At 35.3% G+C, this 27362-nt stretch overlaps 1 protein-coding gene across 1 annotated transcript in view; it reads right to left on the bottom strand.

Moving 5' to 3' along the window:
• Nucleotides 1-27362, bottom strand: part of Polr2J (DNA-directed RNA polymerase II subunit RPB11) — a 144795-nt gene that overhangs the window by 28836 nt on the left and 88597 nt on the right. Inside the window, exon 3 of the mRNA XM_090410417.1 lies at nucleotides 19878-20052. Coding sequence (XP_090266543.1) covers nucleotides 19878-20052 — 175 coding nt within the window. The remainder of the gene's footprint in view (nucleotides 1-19877; nucleotides 20053-27362) is intronic.

Below are 27362 nucleotides of genomic sequence, written 5' to 3'. Positions count from 1 at the left end.
ATACTCATCAGGTACAGGGATATACAATATGCCTTTTTCATTCTAAGCATAAGGAAGGCAGTTCCAAAGAAAAGAGGTAGCTTTGTTCTTTGAAAGAACACCTTTTCCATGAATTGCAAATTGAGTCTTTCTCCCTAATTATTTCCCACAAATTGTACTCCTGTGTTATAGCTTTAGTGACCACTGTGTGTGTGTGTGTGTGGATACTGATATATAAGTAATCACTTCTTAAAAAATACCTCCTGTGTTCTTACTTACTTGGCTCAACTTTTCCAAATAAGATACCTTAATTTTTGGATGAAGTGAAAAAACAGTCAAGAAATAAATTTTTGAAATTGGCTGAACAATTCTACTATAGTGGTGTCTCTGGAATTTTTGTTCCCTTCTTTAAAATCCTACATCATCTTAGTTCAACTGTGCATATATATTATAAGAGAACACGTAAAGAATATTAAATTGCTACATACTAAAAATATTTGAAAACGGATGAATACCCTGTATAGATGTACATAGAGAAACGAATCTTCCCTGGAAATCCACATATTTTAACATTAGACTGAATTTCAGTCTAGAAAGGGGGACTTCTCAGAACAGTAATAGAAGGAAAAGTTCCTGGAAAAAGAGGCAAGAGTAGCCCATCAATGAGATGGATGGATGGTGTGTGTGGAGTGACTGATCTTCAGAGATTTGAGGCCACCGGAAAAGCAAACGACAGGACTACATGGAGAGGCCTGGTGTGGCACATCACCAATGCTCGGTGATGTGCCACATCTGTAGATGTCCAGTGAACAGAGAGAGAAAGAATGAATTCCAAATTTGGTTCAGAATGAGTTTAAAATGATATGTAGGTTTCTCAAGAGGAAGAAAATCCATATAATCCTCCTGACTTTATTTTTCCAAATGGTCTGAAATTATCATGAGAGAATAATGTAAAACAGCATATTCCTTTGAGTCAAAGATACATATTTTATCAAATTCCTGATATGTACCCTCAAAGAGAGGTGGGGGGGGGGGAGTACAGGATGTTATGATAGTATTACATGAAAAAGATACATCATTACTAACTTCCAATCAACAATTTTTCTCCAAATTAATCTGCTATCTGTCAAGATGCTAACATTATCTGTAAGTTAAACTTGGTTTAAACACTATCTTGTATACAGCTAATTTAGTGTTTTGAGTAATTTCTTTCTTATTCCATAAAAATTTATTCAGCTGACTTCCTACCATACCAGCTTTACTAATTCTGTTGTATATTTCCATATTTAATTTGCCATCTTCAATAAAAATTGTGCCTAAATATCTAAAATAGTTGGTTTTCAAGGTTTTTGCCTATTTTCACTGTCTGTCTTTCTATTACCGATTTTCATATCAAATTTATTACAACGGTTATTCATTTTAGTCAGAGAATCTTGTAGGCTTGTGCTAGATTTATTCAGAAGTATAACATCAACTGCATAAAGTAAAAAAGCTAAGATTAACACAGTCAATTTTCATAACAGATTTAATACTACCATCAAAAACCTGAAATGTGGAAAGGTAGCTGGAGTAGATGATATTCAATCAGAAATGCTCAAATGATGAGGTATGCATGAAGATCTGAATTCTATAATTCAGAAGATCTGGTCAGAGGTTCAAATTCTAGATGATTGAAATAGAGCTCTCATAGTCCCTTTATAAAATGGGAAAATAAAACAATGAGAATTAAGAGGTATTTCCATACTGAGTATATGAAAATAACTGGTAAGATTTAAGCAAACAGCTATGAAACTTCGAACAAGCTTGGGAAAAAAAGCTGTTTCTCTGGTGAAGAACAAACTGGATTTAGGCCAAATGGAGGATGTCAGGATCAAATTTCCACTTTACAACATATACCTGAGAAATCATGGGAATATGCAATGATCTGTACTTAAGTTTTGTAGATCTGGAAAGGTATACGACAAGGTGCCCAGAGAAAAGCTTTTCAAACACCACATTTATATGGAGTGAATGGAACATTATATAGAGCAATACATAGTCTATATTTAAGCTGTCACTCAGTAGTTAGAATTAAAGGAAATACAGGAAGATGGTTCATGTAAAACCAGAGATACAACAAGGATGCACATTATCTCCACTCTTCTTCATCATCTACACAGATCACATTATGAAAGAAATAGAATAACAGCTGTAACAAATTTGGCATGTAAATGAGCAATAAAAAGTCCAAAACTATGAAAATAGGTTGGAGCATAGAAAACTTCAGCTGCATTCTGAATGTAGATCCTATAGAACAACTAAAATATTTCAGTTGTTTAGGCAGTTTTTATTGAAGATGGCAAGTTCATTATGGAAATAGACCAGAATAAGAAAAGCAGGTATGGTGGGTAACAAGCTGAATAAATTTATATGAATAAGAGAAAAATTAGCCAAAATATCAAACTAGCAGTATACAAGATGGTGTTCAAACCAGTTTTACGTTAAGGATTTGAGAGTTGGGTTAAGCACTTAATGAAAGATTAGAGGCTACACTACAGATGAAGTTTCTGAGAAAAATTAGAAGAGCAAACAGATGGCATCAATGGTGGAATTATATTAAAGAGATGGGATATTACATCCCATACTGTTTCTTAGCCGAATAAGAAACTCAAAGAGTTTCTTGCCGAATATAGAAACTATATAAAGTTCGGCGATTCCAAGTGTAAGCACGCTTGGAATCGCTGAACTTTATATAGTTTCTATATTCGGCATGAAACTCTTTGAGTTTCTTATTCGGCTAAGAAACAATATGGGATGTAATATCCCTTTAACTTGAATAAGTTATGTCGCCGAATTGAAGCCTTTGGCTCTTCATATAATTAGTAATTTATTAGAACACCTCTTGGCAATTCTTAAAGAAGGGATGTAAGTTCTGTTCGCTACAAACTTGGTATTATTAACTAGGTCTACCTACTCACTGATGAGACCTCAATAAAGGTTGAAACCGGTCTGGGTAGTGACCTTCTCTCATAATGTAGAACAATAATACAGATCCTAGGAGCTAAGTTCACGTTATAGGTAAATATCAAGAATAGTGATTGGAGCTTGCTCCACCTTTGATATGAGTTGCCTCAGCTTGCACCACCTAAAGGGTCAGTTGCTGCAGTATCCAGGTATTTGCTTATGCTTGGAATCGCCGAACTTTATATAGTTTCTATATTCGGCATGAAACTCTGAGTTTCTTATTCGGCTAAGAAACAATATGGGATGTAATATCCCTTTAACTTAAATAAGTTATGTCGCCGAATTGAAGCCTTTGGCTCTTCATATAATTAGTAATTAAAGAGATGGAATTATATATGAAGACATTAGAATGAAACCTGATGTTAACATTCAAGAATATGTAGGTGGAGTCAGCTAAGGTGATATGCTCACTTAAACAGAATAGAAGTGGAAAGGTTAACAAAACAGGTGTTTGACGCCATGATGACAGGAAAGAGTCCCAGAGGAAGACCAAGGTCTAGGTGGATTGATTCATTCAGAAGTGCCTTAGAAGCATGAAATGTGAGATATGACAATATTAGAGTGCTGATAAGTAATTTGGAGGGAAACTGTTGATAGAAAATTAATGATAAACTTAATCATGTAGCTGTTATAGCAGTCTGAACACTCCTTGAGGGTACATATCAGGAAATTGACGGTGATGAAGCAATTTGTCAGCTATATTCCAAATTGCCAGCCCATCCTCATTCATTCAGTATACAGATAGTACATGTGTCCATTAGTATCTGTTCATTCTGCTGTTGCTTCAAGGAGGAAGAACTGAGTTCAATTTTCATTACATCAGGAAGGGATATATATTGCATAGTAAGTCTGGGAACAATGCAAGCTAAGTTTGAAAAGCAGCATTACACAAGGAGGACAGTGCTGTATGGAGATTCGTTAGTACGAGGTGTTAGTAGAGGATTTGACAAAATCGTACGAACCTGGTGCGACCATCAAGGACATAACTAAGTCTATTAGAGAGCAAAAGGAAAGGGTGAAAAATGATTGTTGTGGCAGGTACAAATGATTTGAAAGGAGATAAAATGGAAATGATAGAGGACCTGAATGAATTGTTTGAGGTAGCAAAAGAAAAGAGTGAGAGAGTTAGGATGATTAGTCTTTTGCCCCGGTATGACAGTGAAGTGTTTAAAAGGAGGGCCATAATTGCAAATGACTTTATGCGTGGGTTATGTATGACAAGTGGTGTGGAATTTGTGGACGTGTGGAGTGAGTTCGAAGGGCGAAAGGATCTATATAAGATGGATAGCTTGCATTTGAATGGATTCGGTGTAAGGAGACTTGAAAAAGTGTTGTTGAATGAAGTGCATGTGCAGAATCAGGGAAACTAGATATATTAAGAGGAGGGGGGGAGTAGATACGCAGACCTTAGGGAGGCAGTTGAGTGTATGAATGAGTATAATATGCCTGAAAGAATAAGGACAACAAATCAGAATGGGATAAATTAGTATAAGGCATCAAGGTAGAGATGGGGCTAATGGGGATCTGAAATTCGTGTACACTAATGCTAGGAGTATTAGGAACAAGAAGGAAGAATTTTTGGCCTTGGTTGGCACTTCCAGACCACAGGTTATTGGCATTAGTGAAACATGGCTGACTGTAGATGAGATAGCTAGTGGGATTGAATGTGATGGGTATAGTGTGTTCAGGAATGACAGGGAAAATAAAATGGGGAGGAGGAGTATTGTTGATGAACTGCAGCCAAGGAGAATAGAAGTTGAATTGCAGGATAGAGAAAAGAGTATATTTGAGGCCATTTGGTGTGAGCTTGTGGCTAGCAGAACAAAATATACAATTGGGTGTTGCTATAGACCAGGTGATGGAAAAGATGGTGGAGACAGTATGCACAAGCAAATAGAAGAAATGAGTGGAAGGAGGGTAATTATTATGGGAGATTTCAACTATGTTGGCATTGATTGGAGTGAGGAGAGGACATACGGGAGGAAGGAATTGGATTTAATGCGGTTATTAAGGGATAACTATCTGCGACAGCATGTAATGGAAAATACTAGGGGTCAGAGTGCTTGACCTAGTAATTGCATCTGAGGATTTGGCTGTAACAAATATGACCACATTGCCACCAATTGGTGAGAGTGATCATAGGGTCTTGACTTGGGAAGTGGCTAAAGGTGTGGAATTTACAATTAAGACAGGGTGCATGTGGAATTATCGGGCGGGAAAGTATGACAAGCTTAGGAGTTTGATTGGTTCAGTGCCATGGCATGTACAACTGCAAAGGCTAGAAGTTGATAGTGCATGAGAGGCAGTTAAGAAGTGTTTGCATGAAGCAATGGCTGACTGTATACCTAGAGTCCGAATAATAAATCAAGTAGCGGTTAAATGGATGAATAACACCATCAAGTTTGAGCTGCAAAAAAAGAAACAACTATGGAGGGAATTTAAGGAGAAAGGTGACTGGCAGGCACATGAACGGTATAAAGCGCAGGCCAGAAGGGTAACGAGTGTGGTAAGAAAAGCAAAAAAGGATTCCGAAAGAAGATTGGCCATGCAGGCTAAAGAGAATCCTAAACAGTTTTTTCGATATGTTGCAAGTAAAAGAAAAAATGAATACGGCAAAATGATTTTAAAGAATGTCGATGGTAGGGAGGTAACTGAATCAGTTGATATAATTGAGTTACTGAGTGAGCACATTGCAAGAATATATCATCCAGGTGGTGATATTGTAGAAATGAATGAACCAATAGATTATATGGGAATTGTGGTGAATGAAGTGGAGGTGAGTAGTCTATTGCATAACCTCAATGTCAATACATCTGTGGGATTGGATGGTATACCAGCTCGTGTCATACGTGAAGTAGCTAAAGAATTGTCAGTACCCTTGACTATTTTGTTTAATTTGAGTCTCGGGTCTGGGTTAGTCCCGAAGGGGTGGAAAGAGGGGAAAATAGTTCCACTGCATAAAGGAGGTTCCAAGACTGTTGTAAATTACCGACTGATTAGCATATCAGGAATCGTTGTCAAGGTCTTGGAGAAATTAGTCAAGAAAAGAATACAGGATTGGATAGATGAAAATGGGATACTGTATGGGGGACAACATGGTTTTGTGAAGGGTAGATCATGCCTCAGTAACTTGCTCACATTTTATAACACAGTGACAGCTGAATTGGATAAGGGTAATGGGTTTACAGTGATTCTACTGGACCATGCCAAGGCCTTTGACAGGATACCACATGGAACTCTAATCAGTAAACTGGAGCAGATGGGGATGGATATAGGGTTGGTGAGATGGATAGGAGGGGTAGTTGATGGAGAGATACCAGAGAGTGGTTTATTCAGGAGTGGAGTCCAAAAGACGATTTGTGACTAGTGGTGTGCCGCAGGGCTCTGTTGTTGGACCACCACTTTTCAATTTGTTCATCAATGATACAGGAAAGGATCTGAGAGGAAGTGTTCACTTGTTTGCTGATGATGCAAAGTTGGGTAGAGCAATTGTGAGTACACAGGATGTCAAAATTTTACAGGATGATTTGGATAGTTTGGAGGATTGGGCTAGGGAAAATGGATGTCAATTTAATGTGGCAAACTGTAAGGTTATGCATTTTGGGGTGAAAAGAATAGCAGCAGTATATCACATTGGTGGAACCGTAATCCAGGAGTATAATAAAATTAGTTTAATCCTTTATCCAAGTGTGAGCAAACAAAGTTTGTGCCTGAAAGTATCTTCAGGACTGGGGTAAGGTGGTACATCACCAGGGCAACTCGTTGCAAAGGTGGAGCAAGCTACCAACACTCCTATCTCAGTATCTCCTATAATGCAAAACATCTCCTTGCGGATATGTCTAACGTTATGCATTAAGGGAAGGGCCACTACCCAGACTAGTTTCGACTTTTATTGAGGTCTCTTCAGTGGGAGCCAGGCCCAAGTGGAGATACCAGGCAGAAGCATTTGCAGGTCATCTCTACCTATAGGATTTGCCAAATGGTGTGCCACCCTTTTTTAATACATTACTCTGGATTTAGAGAAAGATGTTGAAAGTTTATTTTTCACTTGGTTAGAATATAATAAAATTAGATTAATAGTCTCTCCCACTGAAGAGACCTCAATAAAGGTCGAAACTAGTCTGGGTAGTGGCCCTTCCCTTAATGCATAACATTAGACATATCCGCAAGGAGATGTGTTTTGCATTATAGGAGATACTGAGATAGGAGTGTTGGTAGCTTGCTCCACCTTTGCAACAAGTTGCCCTGGTGATGTACTACCTCACCCCAGTCCTGAAGATACTTTCAGGCGCAAACTTTGTTTGCTCACACTTGGATAAAGGATTAAACTAATTTTATTATACTGTAACCAATTGAAAAATAAACTTTCAACGTACTCCAGGAGATTGATGAGGCCAGGGATTTGGGAGTGTTGGTGGGTAGGGAATTGAAGTTTAGGGGGCACATTGCAAAAGTGGCTAAATCAGCTCATCAAATCACTTGGCTTATGAAAAATACTTTAACATGCAGAGACAAACAAGATGTTGTTCCTCTGTATCGAGCCTTGATAAGACCCCATCTAGACTACTGTGCCCAGATATGGGCACCAGGGTTTCCTCTTGATGAGGAGGAGGTGGAGAGGATCCAGAGACGAGCGACAAAGATGATAGCAGGTTTGTGGAATGAACCTTATGAGAACAGGTTGAAGATTTGTGGGTTGCAAAAATTGGTCGATAGGCGGAAAAGGGGCGATATGATTGAGAGATTCAAATTACTGAAGGGTTTCTATGAGATTAATCCAGAAGATATTTTTGAGAACAGGACTGGTGGTGAGAGGACTAGGGTCCATACATGGAAGCTGGGCAAGAATGTGGTTAGCAGGGGTGTTAGAGCTAGGTTTTTTACTTGGAGAGTGGTGAATGAGTGGAATAAGTTGCCAGAGTCTGTTGTGGGTGCTACAACCGTGAATGAGTTCCAGGCGAGGTATGATAGATACTGTGTGAATGTTGAATAGTTGTTCTTGACATGATGTTAGGGTCTCCCTTGATGAGTCTGTCGGCTCCTTGGAGTTATCCGGAATAATAATAATTTCTCAACATCAGTCATGTATTTGATTAGGAACCACTGCATGTGCTGTATGGTCCATGTTACTATTTTACAAGATACTTTCAACCCAGAACCCATCACAGGAAGGCACTCCAATCAACCTACTGTCTCCATTACCCACCCAATGATAATATTTTTTGTCAGTAAATTATATGAATTCCTCATCCAAGTTGCCTGTATGCAGGATTAAAAAAAAAATAGTTTCCACAAGAAATTTAGCTTAACTGAAAAAACTAATATAAAGATTCCTCTTATCATGATGAGAATAAAACTAAGATCTTCTCCAAGTGAAGGATGCAATGTCCTGTCACTCTTCAACTTGTACTATGTAAGCATAGGAAGGAAGCTACCATGTACCAGTCATGTCCCTTTTAAGTAGTGCTGGTGTGTGTGTGGGGGGGGGGGGGGGTGAACAGACTCCCTCATCTTGAACTTATTTTCTGCTAGGATTGCTCCAAATATGTTGAACAAGGAGATGTGGACAATACAGACCAGTGTAATTAGGAATAGAGATGGGCAACTGAGGAATACACTAGAGATCTGGCCCTTCAGAAACTGCAATAGACTGAAAATCGATTTGCAGTAAACTACCTGATAAGGAATCTGAAAAGAAAATGACTCGAACTGGCCATACCAAACAGCCATGACTCCGGAAGCATGCTATTACAATAGACATTTGCTATTGTTAACCCCTAGGGATCAGGAAAACATCATAGCACTAGGTTCAATATAGTGAATTTATGGTAAGACTTTCATAGCAATGGAGTGGGAAGGATTAAAGAAAATAGTATGAATAGAGGAAATCATTGGCTTGGTTGGATAAGCAAATAGCATACTTGCTATCCAATAGGTTGTGGGTTCAAATCCTACTGCACATACGGATATTTGTAAAGAGTGCTCTGGATGAGCTTGTATAACTCGTTGAGTTTATAAGGCTTAAAAAAAAATAAATAAAAAATACAAATGCAAACAGTAATGATGAGAGACATAAGAGAGAAAAAAAACAAAAAAACTAAGAGTAGGAAATTATAAAAATGACAAGGCTGAATTCATGTTCAAATTTCAAAATGTTAGTTTTAATTACACCTGAAATCTTAACCTTCATAAACCTTTAAAACAAACTAAATATGCGCACCGCCTGTATGATTAAAATAAAAATAAAATAAACTGCAAACAATAGCAGTCAAATTTATAATTGGTCACCTCCAATTACAAAGAGAAAAGACATAAGGGATGAACATTAGCCTGCAATAATCAGTCTTAAGGGAAAGAGAAAAGTGAGTGACACAGTTGGTGTGGACAAGTTAGGTCCCTAATTAGTTGGACAGACCTAATGATGACAACTGGTATAAATTGACAGTGTTGTCTTATTAATGAAATTCAAAGTAGTTTAATTAAATTTTGTAAAATTTGTAACAGTTCATTTATCTGAAAGATTCTGTATCCACAAGATACTATCAATTTAGAATTTGATATTTTGAGCTAAATTTTTGACTTTAAGAGTACAGTCTGCCCATCTTTACTTCATTATGACGATTTCATATTAATTTGCCAGCCTAGTTGGCAGAGTAGTTAATGTACCTGTTTTCCAGCCAACAGGGTGCAGATTCTAATTACGAACAACCCAACTATAGGCATGGATGCTTATGATTGCCTTTAGGTGGCAGATGAATTTCATTAACCATTGCTCTGCTTACTGGAGGCCTGAGGTGGCTTGAACACATTCCACATTTGGTCTTTAGTTTCTGGACTATGCAAAAATAAATAAAAATTAATATATCTTAAGCAAACCCAGGGTTCTATTGGTTTACAACCTTTGGGTGACAAGCTTAAGATAACCACATCATTTCAAAATTAAAACAATTTTACATTTTCATGATAAATATGAAACTACAGAATTAGTGTTTGCATCTGTACGTTTTCGTGTTTTGTGTTTATGTTTGGTTCCTGCGAAACTTTGTGTGGTTCTGTCTTCTCAATGTAATTTCCTCCTATTTTCTTTATGTACACTTTCTGCCAAACAATGTTCTGTTATCCATGAATGATTACCCACCATGCCCATTTACTGATTGTAAAAGTCACCTATTAAGAAATTTAGTTCCTTATGAGAATATCAAGTTTTTACTGTCTGTACATAAAAAGTTTAAAATAGCATTAGTTTTAAGGGACTTAGACTTTTCTGTTCCATCTTGTTTTTTAAACTGTCACCAATTTTATTTCATGTTGTGAATTTCTGATACGAGTCTTTCATGTACTTCTGTCTTATGATCCAGAATCATAATACAGTAGACTCACTTAATTAGAAAATAAAATGTTATAAGTAATCATGTTTACTGTATTATGATTCTGGATCATAAGACAAGTGTACATGAAGCATTCATATCAGAAATTCACTAACAAGAAATAAAATTAGTGATAGTACAAGAAACAAGATGGAACTTGGTCGAGGAAATATGTTAGGGATAAAATGGTGTGGATAAGACTGTTCACAGGAATGAAGTAAACCAAAAATTTTGGAAAATTCAATATTTAAAGTAGGAAAGAATCAGGAATTTGAAGTAGCATTTATAGTCAACAGCAAGAGAGTTTTACACTTTAAACATATGATTGAAAAATTATGTGCAATAAGAATTAGAACACAATCTGTGGAATAACCATATATCATGTAAAGAAAATTATATGAAATGAAGATTCACCCCTTGAATATGAATGGTGCCATGTGTGTGTGGGAAAGTGATCAGAGAAAAAGGATCATTTAGCATGTTTCTAGTTGAGTTGAAGGTCATAAGTAAAATGTTATGGATATGATTGTTCCATAGTATCAAGGTATATGGAATGAAGGAAGATATAAGACATACGCAGGCATGGAGCTGAACAGTATATGGACTTTGACCAGCAGCTGCCGATGTTAATAGATGATTAGAAGGAAATGGAGAAATAGTGGTGGCCAGTTCAGTGGAGCAGCATCCATGAAACATACAGAAAAAATAATGCAGAAACAGTGTCTATAAAAAAGTGATCAGAGGGAGTAAGCAATCTGATGGATGTTTAAAACTCTAACTGAGCAGAAGAGAAATGTTTAGAATAAATAAAAAAATAAATAAATAATAAAAAAAACCAAGCTTTTGGAGACCGAAGAAATTATAGAAATGCATTTTATGTCAGGAAAATGCTGGATCTGAAAGTCAGCCCAAGAGAAAAAAACAACTGATTTTTGTTGGTGAATAGTGTTATCAAAAGTGAGGAAGTATTTTCTTCTTCCTGGAGAAAAACTCAATGTACCATTACAGTGAGTTATTCAAAATCTTTCAATGGCTAGAAGATCAGTGTTTAATACATTGACCACAGATCTAGTAGCCTGAGTAATTTAAGTACCACAAGATTTTGCGAATGACAGAAATTGAGTGTATTGTCAGCAGGAATGACACCAATTTATAATAGAAAGAGTGTAGGTGATAGCACAGAGCCTTGGGGTACTCTGACACTGATTAAAAAAAAAAATTTAGATGAGAGGGAGCCATCCATCATGACATGCAATGTATGACTAGAGAGGAAGCTGACGACTCTACAATGGTAGCTTGTTGAGAAGACCTTTATGTTTTGGAAATATCAAAAGCAACCATATGGGTTACTTGAAATGTTTCAATGACCTATGTCCAAAGGTGGGCAAGGTCAGCATGGATGTCTCTGTAGAATGTAAATAATGGAATTCATACTATCATCCGTTGCCATCATCTCATCAAGTGATGCAGAACCAGCTTCTTTACAATCAAGAGACACTCTGGTTCATTATTCATCACCAGTATGGATTCTGTTTAATCTGATGGCGAGATTGGCTGGGAGAAGGAAGATAGATTTGTTTAAGAAAAAAGATCTTGGGGAATGATGAGGGTTTTGTCAAACAAGTCAGGTATAAAATCGACATGGAGACTGACAAATTTTACCAATGAAATACACTATAATCTATGTGAAACTAGTTGAGTAAAAAACACAAGTTAAACAAGCAAATTAATGTAAAAAGTAACATGGACCATTTGAAAAAAGACTAACAGCAGCAAGCATGCAGGATCTGTGTGCATCAGATTTTTGATGAAAGATGACAAGGATCATCCCTTGTTTCTTGTTGCATGAATGTGGGTTTAACATTCTCAATTACTTTTTGAATGCTTGGATGAAAAACTCTAAGTCACATGCTATTTTTGTATGCTGCTAGTTATGATCTACACATTTTTGTATTCTGATATGTATGTATGTATGTTTCTCTTGACTAACCTGTCAGTCCTATCCCACAAAGCAAGTTTCATGTGAACAAGTAATTTTGTATACTCCTGGTTTTCAAATAGTGAAAATGTGGAGGTTTTGGAGTTTACATTTCTCACTGCTAATTTGGCAGTGAGAAAGTACTTTTAATCCTCATTGATGTAATATCCTTGTATTTTCTGTCCATCTACTTGTTTAAAAAGCTCCTTTAGAATGCTCTTAACCATTGTTTTTTTTTTTTGTGAAAATATTAGACAGGTATTAGTACTTGGCTTTTATTCATACTTCGGAAATGTTAATATGCCCTGACTATAATAATGTTTTTTTTTTTTTTTTTTTTTTTTTTTCACGACAGTGGTGATTGCAGAACTCTGCATTGAGATATCTCCCTGTAAAATTCGATGCAGCGTCATAATTTTTCCAAAATTTTATTGCGTCGACTTTTACAGGAGTCACATCCAAAATTCACAAAAAGTAAACTTGTAAATTTTATATGTAAATAATACTAACAGCCCATATAAGTTAGCCCATAAAAATTAGCATGATACTGTGTAAATAGAAGATATATGAATATGTAGTTCAAGAGAAAATGCCCTAGAAAACAGAAATATGTTAGAATTTATCTATGTAAGTAATACCAAAAGCTCACGTATAGAGACCCAGAGGAATTAAACATGCTAAAATAGAGTAAACAGATGTCTTAAAATAGAAGTTCAGGGGCAATACTTTAGAATTTGGGAATGTATTTGATGTTATCACTTAGTATTGGGTGAAAGAGAAACCTATTGTAACCAAAGCAGTTCGATACCACCCTCAAGGTCAATAGCAAAAGAGGGTGGTATACATCAGAAGCTTGTTATGCTATGCTGTAAAAAAGGATTAAACATACACTTCAGGGAGATCTAGAAGTCTGCGCTTTCCCAAAGGATAAGAGTTTGCACGTGAAAGGTACGGGGGTCTCGGACCTTAATTCAAAGTTTGCGTGGAAATATCTGGGGTCCAAAATCTTCGCGCAGGGTCCCGCGAGAAGCCAAATAAAAGGATCATAGAATCGACTATCGAGCATCAGCAGATTTGACGCCAGGAGAAAAAGAGGGAGTCGATCCATGGACCACGTGGGATCCGGATGAAGTCATGGAGAGTAACCGGAGGCAAAACCTTACAGAGCGAATAGTGGCCCAGGACCAGGATGGACAAAGCCTTGACCGTTAGACCTTGCATCCCAGTGCCTACAACGCCAGAAGATCACGCTCCAGCCCAGCCAGCCATTCCAGAGGAGAACACGGTATCCATGAAACCTCTAAAGTGATAGACCAAGCCCTAACAGAGAGGAATCCAGAAAAAGTCTGTAAAGGAAATACGACTAAGTGCACTGTACTTATGGAGGAGTCATGTGAGTTGAATTTTGTTGCAAACAAAACAGTAATACATACCTTGTATTACTGTTTTAATATAAACAAACATGTTTGTTATATTTAAAAGGAGTGCCGTCTGATTGTACTGTTCTCAAAAAAAAAAAAAAAACAGATCCCGTGAGTGGGGGAGATTGGAATTTGGTACGAATTTTGAGTTAAGAGTTAACCACGACTGTATATAATTATAGAGGAGGAACTTTACTGGAAGTATAAATATTTTCTTATGCCATTTGGAGAACTTTAGTGGCGCAGGTAATAAATAAATAAATTTCTAGAGATCTCCGGCATAAGGAAAGAATACTAAAGATAGAGAAAGGGAAATAAGATTAACCGAGTACATGAAAGGAAAAAGATAAAGCCATAACAAATAGAAATATAGAAGCCAAGGATAAAGAAAGCAATATTTTACAACAATCAGCCGGTAGAATAAGAATAAAAAACCACGTATTATTACATCCCCCAGCTACATTGGTTTTCTATATACTGAATAACTAATAAACTGAATAGCTAATAGTTTATTTTTATTTTTTTGTTTGGAGACCTCTAAGATAGTCATAAAAGAATGCAGGGATCTTGTTTTCTAATTCGATAGTTAACTTAATGCAGGAATGAATGTTCTTATGATGGACAATAGTATTGTAGTTATTTTTCAGAACCAGATCATATGATGAACATATCTACATATTGTAGCCAAAGTTAAGGTAATACTTTTTAATTCCCTAGAGCCTATTTTTCAAACAATTCCATGAGGTAAGCTAAAAGTGGAGAAACTTACAAGTCCATTGTTAAGTCACATTCACATTCGTAGAATGTGTCTTGGAATTGGAAGAGCATATTGATATAGTGCTCAAATAATTTCAGCGTCCAGTGCTAATAGTTTCTATTTGGGTGAATAGGTTGATGAATGTGTTTCTGATAGTCCCACTTATAGGCAAGATGGACAGACATCTATCAGTTGTGCAAGTTATTTAGAGAGATGAGCAAATTTCTTCTCTCTAAATATCTGGCACAACTGAGAGTCTGACTTATAGGCAACACCTATATCAAACACAATTAAAAAAAATCCTTTGTTGTTTCAATACTCTTCTTCCCTAACAAGCCTGGACATCAACCTATTCACCAAGTATCCCGAAGAAAAATCATAGGACAACTACAAGAACTATTCCCAGCAGTCACCGCAAAGTTATTTAAATGCTAAATAATAACACATTCTTCTAATTCCAAGTCAAATTCTAGACTTATTTGCTAGGAATTTTTGGTATGCTTTTTTTTCTTTTCCATGACTGCTTCTTTAACTTGTGTCCAACCACTGTGTTCTTATTTTCTATTCTTGCAGACAACTTCACCAATTACCTGCCTAGCTGAAGCAGTCAATATCTTTTTCAGAGTTTGCTACTGAGACTCCAAGGTTTGGTTCTTGTTTTCAATTTGTTTAATTTTTTCCCTTCAATAATGTTTGTATAGTCGAGTGTACAATTTACTTGTAAAAGCTGCTCAACTTGAATTATTTTTAAAACTTTCTTATGTACCATTCTTTTCAATGTGATATTCATTTTTATCCTGCTCAGTATTAAGCATTGTTACTTCTAATTTCAAATCCTCTCTACACTCTTGTATCATGAATTAGCATGATGATATCACTATCAACAATGACATAGTCACTGATGCTATTTTTATTTCTTGTGTCTTCTCTCCATGTGAATTTGTGCACATCTTTATGATGAAAGATGGTGCTAGTAATAATTAGCCATTATAATGCAAAATAAATCACGCATGCTCACCACCATTAGTCTTTTTTTTCAAATATTCCTAGTGTTACTGTTTCTGTTAATTTGTTTAATTTCACTCTTAATGAAATATACTATAATGTATGCAGAACTAGGAGGTTTAAATTCAATAAAATGTGTTGACAAACAGAAGCCTCTGAAATGGTGATTATCTGGAATTTTGGTAGGAGGTAGGTTCAACTATTTGTGTTAGATCATTACTGACAGCAAACAATTCAGCTTCTGTTCCAGCTTGGACTGTGAAGTTAGATAATGGGAACCAGTTGGAACTGTGGACAGCTGAATCTGCAAGGAAGATTATTTCATTGAGTGGTAATACTGTATGATCAATTTTCATAGATAATCAAAAAGTTAAATATAATCATCACAATAAGGAAAGTGAGAAAAGGCAGCAAATGAATGATGTAATAAAATGAGGCAAGGAAATCTTGAACCAAAGCTGATTATATAAGATTCCAAGGATGATTAACTTTGGCATGGGATATCAGATTTAATCCAATCAGGAAGCCTCCAGAAACGTAACCAACAGGTTCAAGTTCTACGTACTAAGTGGCAGCAGGCACGTGGAAACTGCTTTACTGCTTGCCTTGTCAGAGCCTTGTTTGTTGCAGAAATGAGGCCAATACTGCAGGCAAGTGGGATTAACTTGGCTGAGAGAGGCTATAAATTGCAAATCACCTGCACATTAATGATTAACTAAAGGTTTCAATGCCAAGATTGGATGGGAAGATATTTTTAAAGGAACAATTAATTGAAAAACATAGCCACATACTCTAACAGAGCAATTTATAGAATTTGCAGGAATCAAAAACATGGTTATATCCTCAACATTCATGAAGCCATTAAAAATACTGATATCCCTGTATGGTACAATATTTAATCCGACAGATCATGTGGAGCTTGTCACAATTCAGATTATCTAATCAAAATTAAATATAGATGCAGAATCTGAGTAAAAATAAATAAGAGCAAAATAAAAAAAATGAAGCTTAACTTGCAACAGCTTAAAAAAGATGAAGTTAAAACCAATTTCCAATATAATCTGAAAGAAAATACAGGATACTGAAAGAAACATGGACATGTATTGAAAAATGGAGTGTGAATACTGAAGACTGAATTCAAGGATATGAAAATAACCCAAAGAGAAGAGATTGCATAATGAAGAATTTAGTTTTTATATGAATCCAACCACAAAAGGTTGTAAACCAATATAATTAGTATTGTGAGTAGGCTAGATATATGTGGGCTAGATAATCTGGAAACCATGCTCTAGAGACTAAACATAGAACTCTTCTTCTTTTTTTTTTTAAAGCCACTTCAGGCCTTCAATAAATGGTGGTGGTCTTACATCAGACAATGGAATTCATCTACCACCTATTTCAAAATGGCTATGGTAGCCTGTTGGCTGAAAAAACAGTATACCACCCACTCAGCCAACAAGACTAGAATTCATTGCTTTTTATTACTGCTTCAGTGGTAATAAAATGAATGAGGCCTGATCAAGGTATTATACATTGGAATTTGACATGCCCAAAGTATAAGATTCACAAGATCAACAATGGATAATTCACAAGAATAGGTTAAAATTTATTAGATTTAGTAGTTCCTTTTCCACTAACTTACGAACTAATATTCTAATTCTAAAGTTTCTAGCCCAGCTCTAATTTGTTATCCAATCACTGCCATTAGCTATTTATTAGAGGTATTCAAATCAATACAGATTTGAAGCATATGCTGAAGAAATTATCACAAAAAGAACTAAACAGAAATTGGAGGCATATTTAAAATTAGATAAATTAGCAGATTAAATAAGGTTAAAACTAATAATTAAAAAACAAATAATTATTAACCGAATGCAAAATTAGTTAACAGATAGAAATTTAAAAATTGAGAGCCATGAAATAGAGAAAGGGAAACAATTTAAATATTTAAGAGTAATGATTATATATCAACCAAATCAGACAGGGGTAGACATAATTAAAATATAATCATAAATCTATAATTTATGACAGCTTAAAAAATTAGAACCAATAAATGTGAAACATGGATATTTGGTAATGGGTGGAGGACTAACTACTGAAAGGAAAATATGTTGAAAAATATTTGGATCAATTAATGTTCATGACCCCTGGAAGACATTACACAACCATGAGTTATATCAACTCTATAAAGGATCTGCAACAATAGTGAATTAAGTTCAAAAATGAATGTAGCAAGTAACTGAATTTTATTTTTATTTATTTTATTTTATGACTATATTCCTAAGAAAACTATCAAATCAATATGGGCTGTAAAGCTATAAGAAGATACATGGCCCGTATATTTTTCACTTCTTTCTAGTCGAAGCACAGAAGAGGAAACCTATTTCTTGGTAATGGACAATAACTATATGGTTAGATAGTTTTCCTAAGAAAACTATCAAATCAATATGGGCTGTAAAGCTATAAGAAGATACATGGCCCATATATTTTTCACTTTTTTCTAGTCTAAGCACAGAAGAGGAAACCTATTTCTTGGTAATGGACAATAACTATATGTTTTGGTGCAACTCCTTAAATTTTCTTCTTCACTGCTATACATTCACAAAAATGTGGCATACCAGCAAAGAGCATATCAAAATGAAATTTTGAACGTATAAAAATATGAAAAATAATTATACCAAGATTCCATATTGATATTCAATATTATTGGTTTCTAACATATTCCTGTTTTTTTTTCCTTCATTTTTGAGAGAAGTAGAAATTACAATCTAACTATGGATAGAATTTGATATGCCAATTTCAATGAATTTGAAGGCTTTATAAGTTTGTGTCAACAGGAATGAGATTAAATCAGAAAACAGCAGTAGTTATCAGGAAAAAAATGTTCAAAGTAAAAATAAGAAAAATTCGGGAAAAAAATTTTTCTAATAGTTGACTTAAATGATTATTATTGCAATTAAAGTATAAGTACAGGTATCCCTCGATTAACGCGGTTAATTAATCCCTCGATGTTACCGCGTATATCAAAATCGCATTAATCAAATCTAATAATCAATAATAAAAATTACAATTCGTCCATGATCGATTACTGTATTAATAATTTGCTTTATATGGTACTCTTTTCGGAAAGATAAAAAATGAAAGAAGTAAATATTTAATAAATACTCGTACCTACATTATTTACTGGAATTTTTTTTTATCAAAAGAAGTCATCAAGAGTCGTTTGAATAGTTTTAGTTTTTTTCTTATCGGCATAAATTCTACGATAGCAAGCAAAACGACTCTTTAGACCTCAGCAAAAAAGCAATAAAACAAAGAAAAAAACACTGCAAATATAATACATGATAGTACAGATTAAGTGGATATTGAATCCAACATTATTTCATAGCTGAATATAGAAACTACAAGAGTTTAGTAGCGAATATATAGAAACTAAAAGTTTCGGCAGATGCAAGCATAAGCAACCTTATGAGCAACTCATAGTAAAGTGGCAGTAAGCTCCAGATCATTTTCCTTAGTATTTTCCATAATGTAAAGCACATCTCCTAGAGGAGATGTATGATAAATAAGCCTTTGGCTCTCTATTTCAGTAATAGATGGTTTATTTATTTTTCAGTTACAATCTAAAAATTATTGAACAAAGAATAAAAAGAAAAACAACTAAACTATACTATACTGACATCAGAGGTTGCGGTATCTCTCAGATACAATTTACTGTAAAATATCACAAACCTTTACATAACATGTGTTAAACCAAACTGACAGCAAAAAAGTGCAGAATATCACTCATAACATATGAATGCACAGCTTCGCATGACCTCCAATTATACACTGAATTGTGTAAGAATATTTATATTAAACATTTTACATGTATCTGTCAGTCAGCTGCGAGCTCCACAGGGTTAAAGGTACATTAATCAAAACTCTTGCCGCGTATATCAAGGGATTGCCGCACTTCATTTCGGCGCGTTAAGCAAGGGATACCTGTACTTAAGCCAAGTTGAAGGCAAACGTTCCAACTTGAGAATTTAATGCTTTAGAGTAAAATTTCAAATAATTCAACTATTTTTTTTCACAGCAAGAAAAATAAAATCTGATACTGTTTTTTTGAGCATACTTGGAAGTTTTTCCACTGCAAAATTACTTTTAAAGACTACGATTTTTGCACCAGAAGATGCCAAGAATGAGTAATAACATGAACTTGTTTCAATTCCTTTCCAAAGTTAATTTTTCTGCAAGATAACAAGCTTTTACACACACACACACACACAGTCATAAGTGAATTCCAAGATTTATTCTGATTCTCAAAGTGGACTATTTAAACATGCATCTGATATAAGACTGAAAACACATAGCAATATTCATACCTTAAATCGTTCCTCTAAGAGTGACAATTCACTCAAAAGATCAGTCATGGCATTTGTGAAGGCTTCTTGCGGAGAATATTCTGCTGTAGTCTGGACTCTAACAATGAACTTATGTTCTAATGGATGTGGAACTTTATAGCCAGCAAATAAAACACTTGGATCTTTAAGTAACTGTCTGTAAAGCAAAAATAAGCACAATTTTAATGCAGTTTCAATAACTAAGGGGGGGGGGGGAGAATTATGACTCCTATACAGGAGAGGCTGTGAACTATAGTGCATTAGTACTGTGAGTAGGCTAATGAATTTTCTCCTATTTTTATTAATATATATATATATATTTTATTTACATATTCCAGAAACATTACTCTAGAGCAGTGATTCTCAACCTTTTATGCTTTGCGCACCCCTCAGGAAATGTGTATGTAACTGGTGTACTCCTTATATAGATAAACTATAGTTATACTATAACAATGGGAATAAAATAAAACATATATATATATATATATATATATATATATATATATATATATATATATATATATATATATATATATATACATATTAAATTTTGTATTCATAAATTACATATATTGATAAACACAAAGAGTGACAAACAATTTAACAAATGTGTATAGACATGAACTACTGCACCAAGTTTTGTCACTCAGTTCTCAGAAATTAATTAGTATCAGTGTTGCCAACTTAGTGACTTTGTTACTAGATCTAGCAACCTTTGAGCACTCTCCCAGTGTAACCCTCAAAATTTTATCATGTACCCCCCAAGGGGTTCTCAATGTGTGGTAAGTGGCAAAGTTTTGGGGGTATGCCGTGAGAGCTCAAAAGTTGCCAGATCTAGTAACAAAGTCGCTAAGTTGGCAACATTGATACTCATTAATTTCTGAGAACTGAGTGATAAAGCACAGCATTGTAGTTCATGTCTATACACACTTGTTAAATTCATCTACCATCTAATGACAATTGCAAACATCCATGGCTGAATTTTAACCCACATACTGCTGGATGCAGAGCAGACATGTTAGATACTAGAACAACCAGATGCAATTAAGCAAATCAAATCAACTGATATAAAAGGATAACAGCTTATATCACATAAATCAAGTTTTTACAAATGATCAGTTAAAAGTTGAAGTCATTTGTAAGTTATTTACAAACTGCTTCAACTATAAATAAGTGTGAAAAATCTAAGGAATTTTCATTGGTTTCATTATCAAGTTGAAATAGTGAAATTAGCTAGTACCTACTAAATGTTAGCAGCATACCTGCTTTAAAACCAAGTGGTCATGGGTTCAAATTCTGTCATGGGCATGGATGTGTGATTATCTTTAGGTGGAGGATAAATTTCATCACTTGGTGTGGACCACAGATCTGCTTATTGGAGCCTTGCAGTGGCTTGAAAGTTCCAAGTTTGGTCTCTAGAGCAGGGTTTATGAACTATGTAAAAATAATATTTTATATATCTATCCTTAGTCTGCCCATGGTACAAATGCTATAGATGTTGGAAGTTTATTTTGCACTTGGTTAGACTATAATAAATTTAGTTTAATCTTTGATCCAAGTGTAAGCAAACAAAGTTTGCACCTGAAAATATATTCAGGACTGAGGTAAGGTGGACATCCCTTGGCAACTCTTAGCAAAGGTGAACCAAGCTCTCATCACTCCATGTCTTAGTATCTCCCACAATGCAAAGCACATCTCCTTGTGGAGGTGTGTTTTGCATTGTGGCAGTATACATTGCATGTATACTGCCACAATGGAGAGGTCATATTTACCTATACAAGTTGCCAACCAGTGTACCAACTTATTAGTAAATTACTCTGGATTTAGAGAAAGATGTTGGAAGTTTATTTTGCACTTGGTTAGACTATAATAAATTTAGTTTAATCCTTTATCCAAGCGTAAGCAAACAAAGTTTGTACCTGAAAATATCTTCAGGAGTGAGGTAAGGTGGACTCTAAGACATGGAGTGATGAGAACTTGGTCCACCTTTGCTATGAGTTGCCAAGGGATGTCCACCTTACCTCAGTCCTCAAGATATGTTCAGGTGCAAACTTTGTTTGATTACACTTGGATAAAGGATGAAACTAAATTTATTAAAATGTACTATAGGTTTATGTAGTTCCCACCCATTAAAAAGTTTACCAGTAACCTTTTATGGGTGGGAACTACATAACAGGACTGCTCTAGATACATTTTTGGTATTCCAGAAAGATTATTTACATGGGCATCTCATTCTCAGGATTCCATTTGAACTATTCTACCAAAGGCAAATCACCATTTACCCAGGCATCACAGATACATAAGATTAACCCAGAGCTACTCCAGTTCTTAAAAACACATTTTAATGATAACATGCATGTTGCACATGTTAGTTTTCATCTATTCTTAATGTAACATTCAATGAGATGAAACCCATCAAGTAAATCAGATGCAATTAATGCAAAAATAATGCTATAGAACACATGATGTTCCAATTACTAAAACCATTACTGACAATTTACTTCATTGCAGGATTCCATGCTGCGATATGCTGTTGCTGGTAACGAACCATGCAGACTGATTATCAATCATGCATTTCACTGCAGTTTGCAAAATGCTGTTATTCTAATTTCATCATCAATTTCCTTATATATGTACCCTCAAGGTGTGTTCAGGCTACTATGACAGCACTACATGATTAAATTTAGATTATTATTAATCTCCTATCCACAATTTTCCTCCAAATTAGTCTATTACTTGTCAGCACACCAACGTCATATATAACAATTCATGCTTCCTCTGAGTCACTTTCCTGTCATTTTGGTATCAAACTCCTGTTTTACTAACATTTCCACTTCCATTCTGTTTAAGTGAGAATATCACCTATGCTGGGTCTGCTTACACATTCTTGAATGCTAACAATGTAAAATTCTCTCCTTTTAATATAATTATGTCATTGATGCCATCTGTTCACTCTCCCAATTTTGCTTAGAACCCTAATATCTGTAGTCTCTAGTCTTTGTTCAAGTGCTTTGTTTCTAACCTAACTCTCAAATCCATAACTTAAAACCAGTTTGAACACTTTTTTAATAGTGCTAATGGTATTTTGGCTAATTTCTCCCTCATTCAATATAAATTTATTCAGCTGGCTATCCACAATACCAGATTTGCTTATTCTGATGTCTATTTCCAGATTTAACTTGCTATCTTCACTAAAAACTACCAAAATAGCTGAAATATTTTTCTCTCCATTCAGAATGCAATTGATGTGTTCTAACGTTTGACTATTTTTACAGAGTTGGTCATTTTACTACTGATTTTCATGCCAAATTTGTTAATCATAGAATTTAGTTGGAGAATCCTGGAGACTTGCACTAGATATGTTTAGAAGTACAGTATCTGCATAAAGCAAAGAGCTAAGTTTGACATCACCAATTCAAATAGCAGGCCTAATGCCTATTTCTTTCATGATGTGATCCACATAGATGAATAAGAAAGGAAATAATGTGCTTCCTTGTTGTACCCCTGATTTTACATGAAACCATCTTCCTGTATTTCCTTTAATTCTAACTGCTGACTGAAAACTTAAATATAGACTATATTGCTCTGTATGTTTTGAAAAGCTCTTCTCTGGACACCTTGCCATATGCCTTTACCAGATCTTTAAAACTGAAGTACAGATCCTTGAACTTCAGTGTACTTGTCATATTCCCATGATTTCTCAACTATCTATCATAAATTAAAAATCTTAACTTCACAACCTGTATTTGGCCTGAAACCAGCATGTTCTTCTCCAAGTCTCTCTTCCACAATCTTTCTTAACCTCTTATTAAGTATGCTTGCATAAATCTTACCTGTAACACTTAGCATTCTGCAATTCTTACATTCAGCTTTATTCCTTTTTTTATAAATGGAAACTATTAGAACTCTACACCAATCACCTGGAATTCTAACTTCTGACTAATCCCTCTGAATTAACCAGTGTAGCCACTGCAAAATGTTTATACATCTGTACTCAAGAATTTCTGGTTAAATATCTACTGCAGCTGCCTTTTTATATTTCAAGTTTTTAATGGCTTTTTCAACGTCAAGTATTGATATATACTCTTCGTTGCATTCATCTTCAAAATTTTATAGTATGATTCTGTCACTGAATGTTTTGCTTAAGTCTTGCAAAGTAATTACTCCAGACATCTAGAATATCCTTATCTTCAGTTTTGTCACCTTTATCATCTTTGATTCCTTTTCCCCTGTTTCTAAGCTCTAAATAGCCCCCAGAACATTTTACCACCTTCCTGATATTTATTTTCTATATTCTTTCAAAGTCTTCCCATGACTTTTGTCTAGCTAAGGATAGAACATATTTACACATAAATTAGCTCACATTTTTCTCTATATTCTTTTAGGGGATATCTGTCGATTATTTACTAGGAACTTTTGATATGCTTTCTTATTTGCAAGAACTACTTCTTTAACTTCTTGAGTCCATCATGGGGGAGGGTTTCTTATTTTTCTATCCTTACAGACAATTTCATCACATACCTCCCTATCTGAATCAATGAATGTCTTCTGAGTTTGCCACTGAGATTCCAAGGCTTGGTTCTTGTTTTCAATTTTCTTTAATAATGTTTGTATAGTCAAGTCTACAGTTTACCTGTAAAAGCTGTTCAACTTTGATTATTTTTAAAACTTTCTTATATACTATTCTTTTCAATGTAATACCCATTTTTATCCTGTCACCATTGCTTAGCACTAAGCAACGGTGACTTCCTCTGTACACTCTTGTATCTTGAACCACCATGAAGATATCAATATGAACAATGATGTAGTTAATGAGGCTTTTCTTATTTCTTGTGTGTTCTCTCCAGTTGTGCATCCTTTATGTTGGATCACAGTATTAGTAATGACTAGTCAGTGTCCTGAGCAGAAATCGCAAATACTTACCATTATTAGGTTTGTCGCTTTCACCAAATTTTCCCATTCATTGTAATGTCTATGTCTGGTGGGATTCTTTTCCTACTCTGCTGTTTAAATCTGAATGAAAAAAAAAATTCTTCAACTTCTTCCTTAGACGAACCATCTGTGAGAACAGGCACAAATAAGTTTCATTATTTGTGCCTATGGTCAGCCAATTTTAAGTGTGTCCACATCAAACTGCTTTCCAATCAATTGCTTCTCAGTAAACAGTTCAACTGTCTTTCAATTAATCCATATCAAAGCTACTCTTGGAATTTCTCCTCTATCCATTCTCAGTATATGTCCAGTCCATTTCCATCTGTCTTTTTATATTACTTTTTATTTCATATATCTCTTAATATATAATTCATCATTTGTATACATTGTTGTCACATATTTTTAATATTTTATGCAAACACTTTGTTTGAAAACTATTTAATGTGGCTTCCTGTTTCTTTGTGATTTTCATATCTCTGATTGATTGATTACATCCTGGATCTCCAATGGTGGAAGACAAGCATCTCTGATGTGCATACTTGTCCTGGAGCAGATTGTGGTACAGACCATCAGCTAGTAAGAGCCAAAGTAAGACTAAGACTCTGAAAACTTCCAGGTCAGGCACATTCCACTAGATTGGATGTTAAAGTAATTCCTAGTGGATTCACAGAAGAAACATCAACTCGGTTGGATGATTTTTTAGAGACCAATGAGGAAATCTCACCAGAAGTCCTTTGGGAAGGAGTCAAGATGATAATACAAGATACAGCAAAAAACATATCTCGACCCAATAAGAAAACCAAGAGACCCATGGATATCAGATTCAACATGGGAGCTAATCAAAAGAAGGCAGTTGGAAAAACAAAGAGACACAGGGACCGAAGAATACAAGAGATTACATAGAGAAATCAGAAGAGCCATCAAGCAGGACAAGGAAAAGTTCTATACTAATAAATGTGAAGAAATAGAGTTCCAGATGAGAAGGCATAATTATAAAAGAATGTTTTATTTAGTTCGTGACTTAAAGCACAAGTTTAAGCCTAAATTTAATGTCATCAAAGACAGGAATGGATCATTACTAACAGAAGAGTTGGAAATCAAAAACAGATGGAAAGAATACTGTGAGGAACTGTACAGCAGAGTGGATAAAGAAAATGTGGAGTCCTCCCACCAAGAAATTTTGATTTGGAACCTCCTTCACTTAAACGTGACGTTGAAAGAGCAGTTAAGCAGCAGCTTAACAGCAATAAGGCCCCAGGTGCAGATGAAATCCCAGCAGAGTTAATTAAGGCCACAGGGGATGGAGGGATAAGAGTGTTTCATAGACTGATTACAAGGATATGGGAGACAGGATCATGAACTAAAGGCTGGAAGAAGTCAGTTTTCATACCGCTGATATGTAGGCATGCAAGAATTATAGAACTATTAGTTTGATATCTCGTGCAAGCAAAATTTTATTAAAGATCATGCTAAATAGGATTGAGGCAGAGATGCCTGAGGAACAAGCAGGTTTTAGGAAAGGTATAGGCACCAGAGATCAGATTCTTTGCCTTAGACAGATCACAGAAAAATATAAAGAATTCAGACTCCCTCTAGTAATGTGTTCCTTAAACTACTCTAAAGCTTTTGACTGTGTTGAGCATGTGAAACTGTGGGAAGTAATGAAAAGAATGGGTTTTCCTCAACACACTATCAGGTCGATAGCCAACTTGTATAAGGAGCAAGAAGCCACAGTAAGAACAGGTGTTGGATTGACCGACAGGCTTCAAGTTGGAAAAGGAGTTAGGCAAGGTTGTTTACTTTCTCCTCACTTGTTTAGTATATATGCAGAGGACATCATGCGTGAAGCATGGGATGAGCTCAGGACAGGAATTAGGATAGAAGGTAGATTGATCAGTAATCTGAGGTATGCTGATGATACAGTGCTCCTTTGTAATGACATGGAAGAACTAGGACTAATTCTTGACAAAGTTAAGAAGATCAGTAATAACAGAGGACTTCAACTCAATTCTAGCAAGACAAAGATCATGGTTCTCAAAGGAAAAACAAACAGAGAAGCTCTTGAGTAACAAGTGTACCTTAATGGAGAAAGAATTGAGGAAGTCAGCAAGTCTGAGTACCTGGGATCCATTATTAATGTGAAGAATTGCTGTTCAGAAGATGTCAGAAAAAGGCTAGGAATGGCTAAAACAACAGTCAGAGACCTGTCTAAAATTTGGAAGGATGGATCTATCTCCATGGGAATGAAGTTGAGGATTTTAGATGCAGTTGTTTTTCCAACAGCGACTTATGGATGTGAGACTTGGAACCTAAAGAAGTCAGATAAGAAACGGATATCTGCTTTTGAGATGTGGTGTTACAGAAGGCTGTTGAGGATATCATATACTGAAAGGCATACAAATGAATGGGTGTTAGAGAAAAGATTAGTAGAACTTTAAGGCTCCTTACGGATATTGACAGAAGAAAGTTAAAATATTTTTGGATACATAGAAAGGATGGAAGGAGGACTTCTCAGAACAGTAATAGAAGGTAAAG

This window comes from Typopeltis vanoorti, chromosome 2 (assembly GCF_054136105.1).
Source record: "Typopeltis vanoorti isolate ZY-2024b chromosome 2, IOZ_Tvanoo_1.0, whole genome shotgun sequence".
In the NCBI taxonomy this organism is placed as follows: domain Eukaryota; kingdom Metazoa; phylum Arthropoda; class Arachnida; order Uropygi; family Thelyphonidae; genus Typopeltis; species Typopeltis vanoorti.
The sequence above is the reverse complement of the archived record's forward strand: the minus strand, read 5'-3'. Positions and strand labels throughout refer to the sequence as shown.